A 14,082-nucleotide genomic window follows, 5' to 3' on the forward strand; every position below is an offset into this window, starting at 1 on the left:
CAAAGCTAGCATTAAATGCTCTTCAGACAGCCCTAAAAGTGTCCTTTTCAGAGCAACTGCGCCCTGCCAGCCAGCCGGGGTCCAAACCCCTCCAGCCTCCACGTGCTTCCTCAGGAGTAAGTCTGCTTGTGCCACTGGCCGTGCAGCCCAAGAGTGCCAGGCGCACTTTCCTGGGAGTAAGCCCACTTAACTCAGTGGCGCTTGCTTCTTAGGAGACGTGCCTAGGACTGGGCTGCAATGCCCACTTCGCACGCGCGGAAGGGAGGGCGGCGGCGGCGGACCGCCCAGGTCAGCCCAGCCGGCTGCTTCTCCTCCTGTCCAATAACAGGCGAGGGGGCAGGGAGAGGGCTGCACGCGCGCCTGTGCCTTGGAACCGGCCGGGGCGGCGCGGGCGCGAGCAGGAGCAGGAGCATGGCCGCCTGCGTGGCGCTGAGCACCGGGGCGAGGATGCCCATCTTCGGCTTGGGCAGCTGGAAGGTGAAGGCGCGCGCGCTGCGTGCGGGCGGGCGGGCGCGCCGGGCGCGCGGCGGTGGAGGGAGGTGCGGGCTTGACGCAGCTGAGCGGGACGGGCTGGCGGGCTGCAGGGCGCGCGCAACGCGTTCCGTGCGTTGCTCTCTCCAGCTGCCTTTGCAACGGGCGAGCCCCAGTGGCAGCCCAGCCCAGCCCCGCTGAATGCAAAGGCTCCCTGCTCGGGGCCGGGCCAGTGCCCGCCTTCCCTGGTACTGCTCCTCCCCCTTTTCCAGGCCAAGGGCTGGCTGGAGGGCGCACCAAAATGCCTGCCTGCGACCATTTCGCAGCCCCAGAGCTCTCTCCTATGAGTGTCTACTCAGAAGTCAGTCTCATAGTGTTCAATGAGATTTACTCCCAGGAAAGTGTGCATAGGGCTGCAGCCTTGGAGCCCATTCCTGTGCATGTCTCCTGAGAAGTCAGTCCCATGATAGTCAGTGGGGCTTACTTACTCCCAGGAAACGGTGGCTAGGATTGCAGCCCAGTCCTATGCATGTCTACTCAGAAGTAAATCCCATCATAATCAATGGGGCTTACTCCCAGGAAAGTGTGGATAGGATTGCAGCCTCAGTGGGCCCCAGGCATGGTCTGGCCCTTCGTGTTAAGAGCACTCTCTTATGCTTGTCTACTCAGAAGTAAGTCCCATACTGTTCAGTGGGGTTTACCCTCAGGAAAGTGTGCATTTCCTGTCAGTGTCAGGATTGCAGCCTGAGTCCTCCACTGGTTATTCTGCACGCAATTGCTGTGTGGCTTTCAGGCAGTTTGACCAGTTGCAATGGAGGACACAGTGCCTCTACCTTTAACTGTGGCATGGAGAAGAAGGACTTTTGGCAGGTGCAGCTTTTTAAACCCTTCACCCCAAGTTCCCTCTTCTATACAATGATTAAAGATACAAGCACTCTGTCCTCCATTGCAGGGGTGTCCAAAGTTTTTGTCAGGAGAGCCACATCATCTCTCTGACACTGCCAGGGAGCTAGGGAAAAAGAATTAATTTACTTTTGAAATTTGAATAAATTTACATAAGTTTACATAAATGAATATATTAAGGATGAACTTATATGAATGAATGAATGAAAGTCTTGCAATAGCTCAAGGTCTATAAAAGGCCTTACACAAAGCAAGGCCAGCCTTTCCTTTGCTGCCGCTACTGCATCACAGTCGTGAAACAGCAAGCAGTGGAGGAAGCCCTCATCCCACAGCTCACACAAGAGGTCAAATAGTCACCCTCACCCTGAGAGCAGTTGCATCCAGCCAGTGTGAGCTCCAACAAATCTCCAGAGGCTCATTGGAGACTGGAGGCTCCCTGAGGGTCACACTGAGAAGTTTCAAGATGGAGCAGTAGAAAATTTTGTTGTTTCAGGCATCTCCTGGAAAAGTAGGGGAGGCTGTGAAGTATGCCATTGACCTCGGGTATCGCCACTTCGACTGTGCCCGCTATTATATGAATGAGGCTGAGATTGGGGATGCCCTTCAGGAGAAACTCCAGGCAGGAGCTGTTAAGCGGGAAGACCTCTTCATTGTCAGCAAGGTAAGCTTGATGACTTGGGCCGTTGAGCAGCTTGGAAGAATGTCATCTGAATAACAGACCCAGGATACCCAGGCCCATCTCTGGTTGTTACCAAGGAAGCTGGCATGAGGAATTTATTAATAAAGTATTTCTCTTTAAAAGATACAAGGCAATCAATCCTCACTGCATCTTCCAGGGAGAAAGTGAAGTACGTGGCTCCACTTTATTTGCCTTTTTCCTCTTCTGGTCTCCCTGGACTTTCTCCTCCTTTCCTTCCCACATGTACCTTCTTTTGTTCTCTCTCTTGCCTTTTCCTCCTTCTCCCCATTTCCTCATCTCACCTCCTTGCTTTTCCCTCCTTTTTTAAACCTCTCCACCCTGACACTCACCCCAATTTGCAAAAGCTGGCAACCTCTCATGAGGTTCTGAGACTCAGCGGTGATGTCATCACCAAGCCTCAGGCTTCTGCATGCATCATGCAGCTCCATGCGTGCTCCATGCAGCATCAGTGTGTACTGGGTATCCTGCTTCCTATTATGAACACTTCATTAAGAAATTGAGGTTCTAGCTCAGGCTACTCCTTGCTGTACTGTTTCTCTGCTTGCAGTGAATTTCTGTAGGTGAGCATTCTTCACAGACACCTGCTGTCTGAAGTAGTGCAGTTCATTCTGCCCTTTCAAAACTCTTCCTATTCTGCTGCATGTGTAAACCAGGCTGCAGCTGAAGGGCACAGAGAGGGAGACTCCTCAGTTGAGAATATAAATGCAGATCCCCTGCTGAAAAAGATCCTCATTGAATCAAATCTGCTGATGCCAGGCACACGGATAAGGAGAGCCCACTGCACTCATGCTTTTTCTGTACCAAAAATCCCTTGCTGATTGGAGGAATCTTCTTTTCCTGCACATAGAGAAATAGAATGCCAAGGATGTGGATTCTGATCCAGTTTTCTCTGTGATATGCTTGTTTACTTTCACCACTGACAGAATGCAAGCACGCAGCCACCTTTCTCCTCTTCACTATCCTTGTCCTTTTGGTAACCAGCACAATTGCATATCTAAAGGACCCAGTCCATTGGACAAGAGCTGGCTCCTGGATGAATTAGAGCAGGGCTGTGTGAACCCGGGTCTGTCGTTTGCACTGATTTGTCCACCTCAGTTTGCCCAGTCAGCCACGTTTGCCCAGACATCCTGTTGCACAGCCTTCTGGGACGCCAGGCAGACAGTGCAATTGCCCAGAGCGTCCCATCCTCTGAAAGAGGAGGGTGGCACCGAGCTGAATGCTTGGATACAGTCTGGACAGGGACCACATTCTGGGCGTGGAGTGGGCGCAAGTTTGAGCGCAGCTGGATTAGAGTCCTGTTCAATATGGATCCATCAGTGGAGGCGTCACCTAATTTGAGTTTAAAATCAAGCTTGGATAGCATTTTCTACCAAAGGACAAATTCTGCATGAGCCCAAAGGTTGACTGCGTTGGTGGCTTATTTGTTCCCATGTGCAGCTGTGGTGTACTTTCCATGAGAAATCCCTTGTGAAGAAATCTTGCCAAGACACTCTCACTGACCTGAAGCTGAGCTACTTGGACCTCTACCTAATGCACTTTCCCATGGGATTCAAGGTACAGTTGACCCCTCATCATCTCCATGCCTTTCCTCCTTGAGGGACCTTGAATGTTGCAGAAGAACCAACATTCCAGCATAAAAGACCAAACTCCTTCAAAAAGGGCTGTAAGCCGAGGTGAGCAATATCTCCTTGCCCCTGAGCTGGTTGCCAGATCCAAAGAGTTGTGTTAGCAGGAGGAACCAGAGCACATGCTTGGTATGCAGAAAATCCACTCCTTGGCATCACCAGCTTAAGAGATCTTGGGGACAACAGCAAGTTTTTAAAAGAAACACTCACTGCCCTTGCTGACTTGAAGGACTGGGCCGTTCCTGGTATTAACAGTTTCATGTAACCAGGGAGGGTTCCAAAACGGAACCCCTGCGGATACTGGGGCACGCCTGTATGAGTATTAATTGGGTGCCTCTGACAGGCTTTTTTTATAGCTCTGCTGGCAGTTTTAGAGTTTTGTGTTAGAATCTCTAATTTATTGTCACTTGTATGTAGCAGTGGTTCTCACACATTTAACACTGGGACCCACTTTTTTAGAATGAGAATCTGTCGGGACCCACCAGAAGTGATGTCATGACCAGAAGTGACATCATCAAGCAGGAAAACTCTTAACAATCCTAGGCTGCAATCCTACCCAGGATTATGTCTCATTTACTATCATTATTAAAAGAATATACATAGTAGCTTGTTAAAAGTACAAGTCTGTAACATTTCTCCAAATGCAGTCATATACCATGGTAGCATCAAGTCTAATATATTTAAAATAAAATATTGAAATGAATGGGGACCCACCTGAAATTGGCTCTCACAACCCACCTAGTGGGTCCCAACCCAGTTTGAGAAACACTGGTATGTAGGTTTTTATGTGCAGGAATTCCCACAAGATGTGGTTCATGGGATGCAGTAGGTACCAGGCTCTGTCCACAAGCCACCATTGTGTGCCTGGCTTCACTTGTTGGACCGGGACACACACCAACTGGATAATGCAGGACTGAAATGTGTCCTATCTAACCCTGGCTGTCCAGTGTGGTTTTGTTGTTGAGATGATGGTTTGCCATTATAATCACAACTTGCAAAGAAAAACACAATGATTTCACTTTCTTCTGATAGGCTGGAGAGAACTTTAGACCTCATGATGAAAAGGGCATGATCATTCCCAGTAACACAGATTTTCTGGATACGTGGGAGGTAAGTGTGACTTGAGTTTATTTTTAAAGACTTGGCTCTGAATTTCAATTTGTGGTAAGCAGAAAGGTTTGGGGCAGCAGGCGTGTCATGCTGTGCTCCATCTGACCCAACCCTGCTTGGCTGTGGTTTACCAGTCTCTCAAACTGAGACCTGTTAGCTCTGTTGCCTGCAGTCCTTTTTTGTCATGCAGTGCTAGGGATAGAATTTGTGCAAAGCATCTGCTTGTCCATCATGAATCTGTAGCCCTGCTCCACCCCACCCCACGTTATGTTATAATGTGAAATATGCATTGATTGAAACATCATCCAATTGAAGGGCACAGTTCTGTATCCTTGAGAATTGACTATTTGGAAGAACTTGGCCTATCTTTTTGACTTTGGTAGTGCCTTAGGTAGCCAAGGGCCAAGCCACACATTGGGTTAATTAAGCTTTTAATTAATGTTTTTAATGTTTAATTAAGCTTTTAGTAAAAATAGTGTACTGGGTAGGTTGATCCAGAATAAAGCCACAGGGGCTTTAAGACTTTGCCCCTGTTACAGTTCCAGAATCCCATCCCCTCAGTGCTGTTTGTGGTAGTAAATTTTTTCCCTTGGTTTCTTGTCTTAATCCTAGTGTTTTCCAGTGAAAAGCCAGTTTTCTTCTCCTTTAGGCAATGGAGGAGCTGGTGGACTGTGGGCTGGTAAAAGCCATTGGAATCTCCAACTTCAACTGCGATCAAATTGAGAGGCTCTTGAAGAAGCCTGGGTTAAAGCACAAGCCTGCAAACAACCAGGTAAGGTGGCCGGAATAACTGTTGTCCCTTGGGCACTTCATTGTGTTTCAGTAAGGTGATGTGCAGGATTTGTGCCTCCTTAGCCTCGCCCTGTCTGAGACTCACCTGACAATACATGAGCTGTCCTGCTGTCCTTGACTTCAGTCCCATAGTATTTCCATCCCTTGTGCTGTGATCTACGGGGTCACGAAGAGTCAGACACGACTTAATGACTGAACGACAACAACAATGCGATTCCAGCCTTCTGTGCAGGAATTCCAGCCTTCTGTGCACACTGCCTTCCAGAAGGCAACTTGAATAGTCCTACTGGCCTGTTTCATCCATTCTATCCCTCTATCCCCACTGTAACCAGCCTCATGGCTTTAGCAGGATAGTTTTCAAGCACTCATGTAAACCTGCCAATATTTTTCCCATCTTGGCCCTCTTCTTCACATGCAGTGGAAGGGGGGGAGGAATCTGAGCACAGAGGTGCTCTTCAGGAAGGGAGGGTAGCAAATATAAGCTTTTCCAATAAGAGAGAGATTTCAGAAGAGTGTTTGGTGTTGGGTTTTTTTCCCCTAACCATTTGGGAAATAGGCCAAACTAGGCGGCTTGACTTGTAAGCTTGTCCGTTATGGAAAAAATTGTTAAAAAGGGTTGTCATGGAAAATTGAATGGGGGAACTTGAAATAGTGATTTCTTGCAAGTAAATTAAGGGTGAACACCACCCTGTTTGGATTCAAACAAGTGCAGTCAATCAGCACTGTTCATGCCTAGTCCTGCAGACTTCCTCTTCCCATCTCCCTGCCCCAGAGTATTCAAACTGACTATGGGGCAGTGGGACAAGAATGGTGAAGGGCTCCGATGGAGTGTCTTTTCCCGGCTACAGGCTAGGACTAGATCCCCTGTGGGGAAATAATGCTCTGTGCATTCTGGAACCTGTAGTCCCAGTCCAGCCCCAGTTGGAGAAGAACACTCCACCCAGGCCTACACCACCTCCGCTATCAGTACTGTTCCTTTCCTGCTGCCCCATGGTAAGTTTCTGGGCTATTAGGGGAAGGGGAGGAGGTGGTAGTTGGGGTGGCTTGGAGTGCCTAACCCTTGCTGCCACTTCTAACATATGGCAACCTTCTCAGTGTCTTGGGATGGGGAAGGGGAGAAGCAGGGGTGCCTCAGGTGCTTTTGCAAGTGATTGCAAGTATCTCTCGATACTCTAGTATCAAGTATCTCTGCAGATTTGCTTCAAATCTATAAAATATGGAATCTGTTTTGTGCCTGGTGCCTTCTAGTTGAGTAATCTGGAGTTTGCTTGATCTTGCAACGCAGATTGAGTGTCACCCATACCTTACCCAGGAGAAACTGATCCATTATTGCCAGTCCAACGGGATTTCTGTGACTGCCTACCGACCTCTTGGTGCTCATACGTAAGTCCGTTTTGAACTTCCCTTGAAGGAATTTGGTGTCTGCCTTTGTGCCCACACCAAAGACAGGCCCTGGGGTGAGCCTGTGGCTGAGTTGCTCAAGTGATGGAAACACTCTTGGCTGTACTCAGACTTGCCACCAGGAAGTCTTGCAAGAAGAGAGGGCCTTCTGGAAATGTGCATAGTATTTTCTGCTATGTTGATTATAGGGAGGGAGAAAGGCGGCAGCTACTTAACTTTGCTTCTAAGGCAAGGCGGATGTGGGATGAAAGAGGGAGAGGAAGTAGTTGAAAATTCCATCCCCTTCCAAGTCTGAGGCTTGGGGAAAGCAGGAAGGGAGCAGTGCATTTCTCCCTGAGAGTGGAAAGATGGGGCTGGCACAGTCCCACACAGTGATATGATTGGATTGGTCTGAGAAAAGGTGTGTGATTTGATCTGATTTATCACTGTGTGATTTGATCTGATTTCCTAGTCTCAAGCCAGGGGACCCAGTCCTTTTGGAAGACCTCAAGGTTAAGGAGATTGCTGCGCGGCACAACAAAACCCCAGCTCAGGTAAACGTTGTGAATAAGATTGGTGCGTAATAGGACAGGGAAGAGAGGCTGGGAATTGACGTATCCCCATTTGTTGCATTCACACAGTTCTACAGAAACTTTGGGCACAGCACTGATCAACTTGGAGACTTTTTGGTTGCACTTACAGTGCTATGTGATAATTTGGGGGTTGGATGGGCTGATGAACACCTGAAGCGTCATGACAATAGTGTCTGTTGTTGCATTTATGCCTGCAAATCCATGCAGTTTGTGATTTATGCTGCATAGATAAACTGAGAGGAATTTGTCACAAGAAGACAAATTCTTCTTGTGAAAAGAAGTTGGCAACTCTCTTGCCAGTGGTGAACTCTCTGCTGTAGAGATGGCCTCAGAATTTTCCCTATGCCTCTTAGCCATGGCAAAACTAAACTAATCACCAAAAATGATTCTCCTCTCCAAGCATCTGTATTGTTCCAGTGTTCTCTTCTTTATTCCTTTTAGCTCTTATAGGTATTTTTTTTCTGAGCACTATTCTTAGAACACAAGAAAGGCCCCATGGTCAGACCCCGGATCCATCTAGTCTCCTATTTCCCACAGTGGCCCACAAGCTGTTTCTGGGAAGATCACAAGCAGGAGATGAAAGCAGACCTCCCTCCCTCCCCTGCCCCCTTGCAATTGGTATTCAGAGGCAGGCTGCCACTGAACCTGTAGGTAATCCACAGTCAGACCCAGTGGAAGCTTTTGGGCTTCCTGAGGTGGCTCTTGTGTGTCTGCTACCGCCTCGGCCATCATCTTTTATTTAAAAAAATTCTTTAATTTCCTTTTTAATTGGATTTTTCAAGATCAAAATAAACACATAATACAAACTTCTACATCAGAGTGAAGCTTGAAACTGAAGAATATGTATTAACCTATAAATGAAAGATGCCACGTAGTTAAAGAAGTGTCTGGCATGATGCGTTCTTTAGATGAATTTTTCATGGGTTAATATTTCAAGAATGGGCACCTGCCAAGGTGACTGTGTTCTAGTGCTATTTCTGGCCTGGCAGCAACTAGCAGAAACAGTAATAAGTCTCTATATGATACACTGGAGTGATGTTTTTTCAGAAGTAATTGGGAGAAGGAGTTAGAGCAGTGGTTCCCAAACTGGTGGGTTGTGACCCACCCGGAGAACCGGAAGCAGGGCATTCCCCCTTAAGGGGAGTGGCTCTGCTCCAATGTTAGTGACAATGCTGCAGAGATTGCAGTGCAGCTGCCACCAGGGGCTTTTTTACTTACTTGGGGGCAGTGCTGGACTCCTGTGGGTCTCTCAGCCTCCTCTGATTTCCTCTGAAGCTTTTTAGAAAGCCCTTATCTCCAATCTAAAGCTACTTCCTGTTTTCCCTGAAAACAGGTGACCCAGAATGGCTCCAAAGGAGAGAGGGAAGGTTCGCTTGCAGTGAGGTGCGGTGCACCCCCTCTAGCTATGCTACTATTTTATTTAAAAGCATTTCTGACTTTCTGTCAGTTGTAATGCCATTGACAAAATCACATGGGTAGCCAGAATCAGCAGTGAGGGCAAAATGATGCAGGGGACAGTGAGGCTAAAGAAGGCAGAGTATCTAAGGGAACAAAAAAGTGCCAGTGAAACTTAAAATAGTGTAGTGTGCTTATGTTCGCAGCTAGTATTGATAAATCCAAGTGCTGGGAAGTGTTTTTCAGCATTCAACACAGAAATAGGTAAGTAGTTTTGGCTTAGCCCTAAATCACACTTTTCAAGCCAATCCCTCTAGGGGGCAAAGGTGGCTTTGTTTCCGAACTGATGTTGCTGAATTCCTTAGAAGGTAGACTTACAGTAGAAGGGATAAATCCAGATCTGTAAGGTGTGCTTCCCATGTAGGAAACCATTCTGATTTGTATCTTCAGGTTCTGATCAAATTTCACATCCAAAGGAATGTGGCTGTCATTCCCAAGTCCGAAAAACCACAACGCCTGGAGGAGAATTTCAAGGTGAATTGACTTATTTCCCCCATGAATCATATTGTGTTGCAAAGCTGCCACTCAGCTGATAGACAACCCCCAGATTTTACACAAATTTGCAGTTGTCTGTAGTTTGTCTGGGCTTAACTGAGAGGTTGTCAAGCTTCAAAAACAACAGTGTGTAAACCAAGGTGATGGGAGACTAGCTCTTGTCTTGTTAGTGATTTGCCTGGTGTCCAGTGTCCTCTCTGCTTGAACCCCTAATTTGGAAAGCAAACTTGCATCATGGTCTTGACTGATCAAGAGTTGTATAAGCACATACATTGGAGATACAGTTTCTGTCTTCTGGCTAGCAAGTTTGAGGATATGTAAGTTTCCTGCTGAAGATTGTGAGATTAGAGATTTAGATTAGAATTGAGCAAATGGCAAAATTATCATTTTTCCAGGTTAGCTTTTGTCTGGCGTAAGATAAGAAACTAAGAGGCAAATGCCAAAAGCTGGGTTTTAGGGATTGCTTTGATATGTTGCTCAAAGTGGTATAAATGTTGTGCAGAAACTCTCATAATTTGCATGTGGATCCTGCTTCAAAATTGTGTGGAGGCTCCATGTTTAGGTGCCTGCTCAGACTGCAAGCTGAATGTCTGCCTGCTCTATCATAAGAACATAAGAACAGCCCCACTGGATCAGGCCATAGGTCCATCTAGTCCAGCTTCCTGTATCTCGCAGCGGCCCACCAAATGCCCCAGGGAGCACACCAGATAACAAGAGACCTGCATCCTGGTGCCCTCCCTTGCATCTGACATAGCCCGTTTCTAAAATCAGGAGGTTGCGCATACACATCATGGCTTGTAACCCGTAATGGATTTTTCCTCCAGAAACTTGTCCAATCCCCTTTTAAAGGCGTCCAGGCCAGATGCTGTCACCACATCCTGTGGCAAGGAGTTCCACAGACCAACCACACTCTGAGTAAAGAAATATTTTCTCTTGTCTGTTCTAACTCTCCCAACACTTAATTTTAGTGGATGTCCCCTGGTTCTGGTGTTGTTTGAGAGTGTAAAGAGCATCTCCCTATCCACTCGGTCCATCCCCTGCATAACCCTCTCATGGCTGATCTTTATTGGAAATAGTGTTGCCTGCTATGAGGTGCCTGACCTGGGTCTCAGCAGCTCACTTATTTGAAAGTGCTTTGGCTGTCTGTAGAAGAGTCCTTGGGAAGGGTCATTTTGACAGCAAAGGGTGTGATTCATTTGGACATTTCTGTTGCCTAGCCGGGAGTTGTCTCTCCCTTTTGTATCTCTTTTTTCCTCTTATTTTGCAAGCTATGTTGTCTGGATTTTGTCTCCGCATGTATGGACAGGTGACTTTTTATATCTAAAGAATGCGGGTGAATGTGTGTCCGTCCCTCTTATCTTTCTTTCCTTTTTTAACTTGAACAAGTTCAGCGTTTTGTTTTCCAAAGTGCAGTTAAATCTCTTTTTTACTTAGAAAGGCACAAGCCCAGGTTAGGCAGTTGTTCTAGACAGCACACCCTGTTTCTTTATCCAAAGGCCAGAGACTGTGAGGTGCGCCTGGAGAAACCAGACTTGAAAACCATGCACTGCCACAGCACTTACTGAATGATCAGCCTAATGTACCTCAAAGGGTTGTTATGGGGTTAAAAGAAAGAAGCGTATCAGCCACCCTGAGCTCCTTGGAGAAGGTGGGATTCAAATGTAATAAACAAATGTGTTGTTGAGGCTGCACGCAAAACAAAACGCATGCACGCAAAACAAATTAGAACTCAGGGTGATTCTTACCATTAGATAGGTCTGGGTGGCAATGAAGGGAAGCACTTTTGCTGCATCAGCAAATGTTTGGTGAGTCTTGGCTTAATTGAATTCTAAAAATGGTGCCCTTTTCCTCTCATTTTCCCCACTTTAGTACTTATTCACTCTTTTGGAGTGGGAAGCACGTTCTTACTGTGTTACCTTCATTACAGGTCTTTGACTTTGAATTGACTAAAGAGGAGATGGCTACCCTCCTTGGCTTGAACAAGAACTGGAGAGATTGTCTTCTCCCTGAGTATGATTTTTTTTTTCTCTTTCCACATAAATAACCCTCCACATGGACCTGGTTCACCCATGGCATGACCTTGTAGGTGATGTACATAGTGAACATGGGAGCAAACCTTGGGTGTATACACTATCCTTCAGCTGCATGTAGAATTCTAAATATGAACCAGCACCTATAGCCTAGCTGCCTTGTGCAAATAGACCAAACTGCCACAATCAGTTTCCTACATCAATTGGGTGCATGGATGATGCAAGCTGAGTTCATCGGACAGTCAGGTTTGCAGTCCCCAATTCAGGGGTTTGAGGATGCCCAAACTTGCCCTTTCTGCTTTATCGACAAGAGTATTCTGAGTTAGGGTAAAAATGGCTTACCCTCCCCCCCCACAACCCTTCTAATCCCAGGGTACAGGTACCACTGCTTGAGGATCTTCAGGAGCCACCCATAAATTGCTGGAGTGGGATGTTCATCTTCATGGGACATGAGTTGTGTGGGCCCACAACACAGTGACCTGATTCCAAGAATGTGGTCCCAGTATTTTTTTACTGGCTGTGTAAGAATCTTGGCAAGTGCAGCTCATCATGGTATATACATCTATGACAGTCCAAGAGCCCAGTCCTCTGTTTGCAAAGCAACATGTATACACAGCAGGCCTACTTGTGAAACCAGGGAAGCTGGATGATCCTCTGCAGCATACCTACAATTGCATATGACTGAAAAGAAATCTTATTCACATACCCTTTGGTTGGATGCTTTGGGGAAACCCTGTTAACTCAATGAAGATGCACGTTTTACATTGATGGCCCTTCCTTTTAGCAGGCACAGAGGAGCAACTGTCCCTTTTCAACTCAACATAGGCTCTCCCTCCATCCCAGAGGCTGTTGCTGTTCCCGTTGGTTGTCATTTTAAGATGACAATCCCTTTGGGATGAGAAATCTCCCCCCCAGTCCTTGTTATGTAATCTGCTTTGATTACATAACATGTATACTAGTGTTCAAAAGCAATAGATAAATATTCTTAAAATAATACTTTGTAGAAAAATAGTTTAAGAGATCTGTCTGTTGATTGGAATTGTGCCAAGGCTGGAATGTGTCTGGTATTTCCCTTTTAACTAGCCAGACCTCAGTGCCTTCTCTATCCTGTTCTTGCAGCTGTGTCAATCACAAAGATTACCCCTTCAAAGCTGATTACTAGAGGTGGTGCTACTGCCCTGGACTCTCCAGCTACAGGACTGATGATGGAACTCCTGCCCACAGAAGCTTCCATGTGTGTTCCCTGTTTGGGGTCAGTGGATTTTTGTTTGTTTGACCTCTCTGATCCATGGGAAGGAAGGAGGTGAAGTTGAATTCTATTCCAACTTGGAATGAAATTTAAAACTATAGGGGAATGCTTGGGGCAGTAGAAGATAATGCCTGCCTCATGTTTTAAAGGAAGCATTGCTGAGGTTCATATTTGGAGCAAGGACATAAAGATTTTGACAACACCTCTACACATCACCACTTGGGTAACCAGAATCAGGCCACCACTTGCTGACCCCTACAAAGCCCTTATATGAGTTTTACACTGAAGGAACCATCTGCTCTCCCTTTACATCCTGCCCATCTCCTACCCTGAGTGCTTCTCCATGTTTTGGGAGTTACCTACTATTGAGTCTCTCCTCACCCCACTTTCTGCTAGAACTTTTCCAATAAGTGGGGGAGTTGTAGAATAGCTGTGTGTGCCCAATGGCACAGGAAAGGCACCAAGTGGCTGGGTCTGTTTACATCTTTAAAAAAGAGCAATTGGTCCATTTGTTTTGTAGACATATTCCGTTTACTGTGAATTGCAGATTCAGCATACTGGTTTGTTGCAGATACTCAGATGTCAAGACTTCAAAAGTGTATTTAAAAAAAACAACCAAACAACAAAAACAGATTCAAAATCACTCTTTGCCTGATTTCACTCTATTTTTAAAAGCCCAAGTGAATGTAAACAAGAGGAGGAGTTGCCCTTTGGATAGTGTTACACCATCTTCCCTTTAAAAAAAACAAGAACAACACATGAAAGCAGAAACAAATAACTGGTTTCAAGCCTAACTGCATTTGAGAATGGACTACAGAAATCTAAATAAAAGTAAACTGAGTTGCCCATTTCATCTCCTCTATGTACTGTATGGTGTAAATGCTGCACATCTTATAATAAGTAAAGTCAAGCCAACCTAACAATTTTTACCCTTGTGGTTGCTATGTACAAATCAAATAATATGGCTGTAAAATAAAGACTTGTGGGGGGAACCTGCGGGAAACAGTGCATGATCCATTCTGTCTCATGCAGATGCTGCTGTGCTCATGGAAGAAGACTGTTAGTGCTCAAAAGATTCCTTTTTCCTCCCTCCCCCAACCCAGCTAACCTTCATCTCCACATCCTGGAATATAAGTAACTTCCACACAGGGCTGCAGGGACAGTTGGCTGTGTAAATTGATGGTGTGCACAGGTCTCCCCTTGAAGTTAATGGCTTTTGCACTGCAATGCATATGTAACTGAGGGCCAGTGGGAGAGGGAGGAAAGAGTATTATGGAGG

The 14,082-nt window shown here is 46.3% G+C and overlaps 1 protein-coding gene across 2 annotated transcripts; it reads left to right on the forward strand.

Moving 5' to 3' along the window:
• The first annotated feature begins 343 nt into the window (after window positions 1-343).
• On the forward strand, window positions 344-13,800 carry LOC136656944 (aldo-keto reductase family 1 member B1-like). 2 transcript variants are annotated; one of them, XM_066633456.1, is made up of 10 exons: window positions 346-477; window positions 1,868-2,035; window positions 3,512-3,628; window positions 4,732-4,809; window positions 5,459-5,581; window positions 6,887-6,984; window positions 7,454-7,535; window positions 9,420-9,503; window positions 11,452-11,534; window positions 12,674-13,800. In XM_066633456.1, exons 1-10 carry the CDS (start codon window positions 412-414, stop codon window positions 12,714-12,716), a joined length of 942 nt encoding a protein of 313 aa, XP_066489553.1. In that variant the 5' UTR covers window positions 346-411; the 3' UTR covers window positions 12,717-13,800. The 2 variants fall into 2 exon arrangements, with proteins under 2 accessions (XP_066489554.1, XP_066489553.1); XM_066633457.1 differs by lacking the exon at window positions 3,512-3,628 and having other exon boundaries at window positions 344-477.
• Window positions 13,801-14,082: the final 282 nt, after the last annotated feature.

Source organism: Tiliqua scincoides, chromosome 7, assembly GCF_035046505.1.
Source record: "Tiliqua scincoides isolate rTilSci1 chromosome 7, rTilSci1.hap2, whole genome shotgun sequence".
NCBI lineage: Eukaryota > Metazoa > Chordata > Lepidosauria > Squamata > Scincidae > Tiliqua > Tiliqua scincoides.

Excerpts from the sequence above, each read along its gene's own strand:
- LOC136656944 (XM_066633456.1), top strand. The coding sequence starts at position 412 with ATGGCCGCCTGCGTGGCGCTGAGCACCGGGGCGAGGATGCCCATCTTC. Across the intron at positions 3,629-4,731 it reads ACTTTCCCATGGGATTCAAG|GCTGGAGAGAACTTTAGACC; the intron begins GTACAGTTGACC and ends TTCTTCTGATAG. Across the intron at positions 6,985-7,453 it reads CGACCTCTTGGTGCTCATAC|TCTCAAGCCAGGGGACCCAG; the intron begins GTAAGTCCGTTT and ends CTGATTTCCTAG.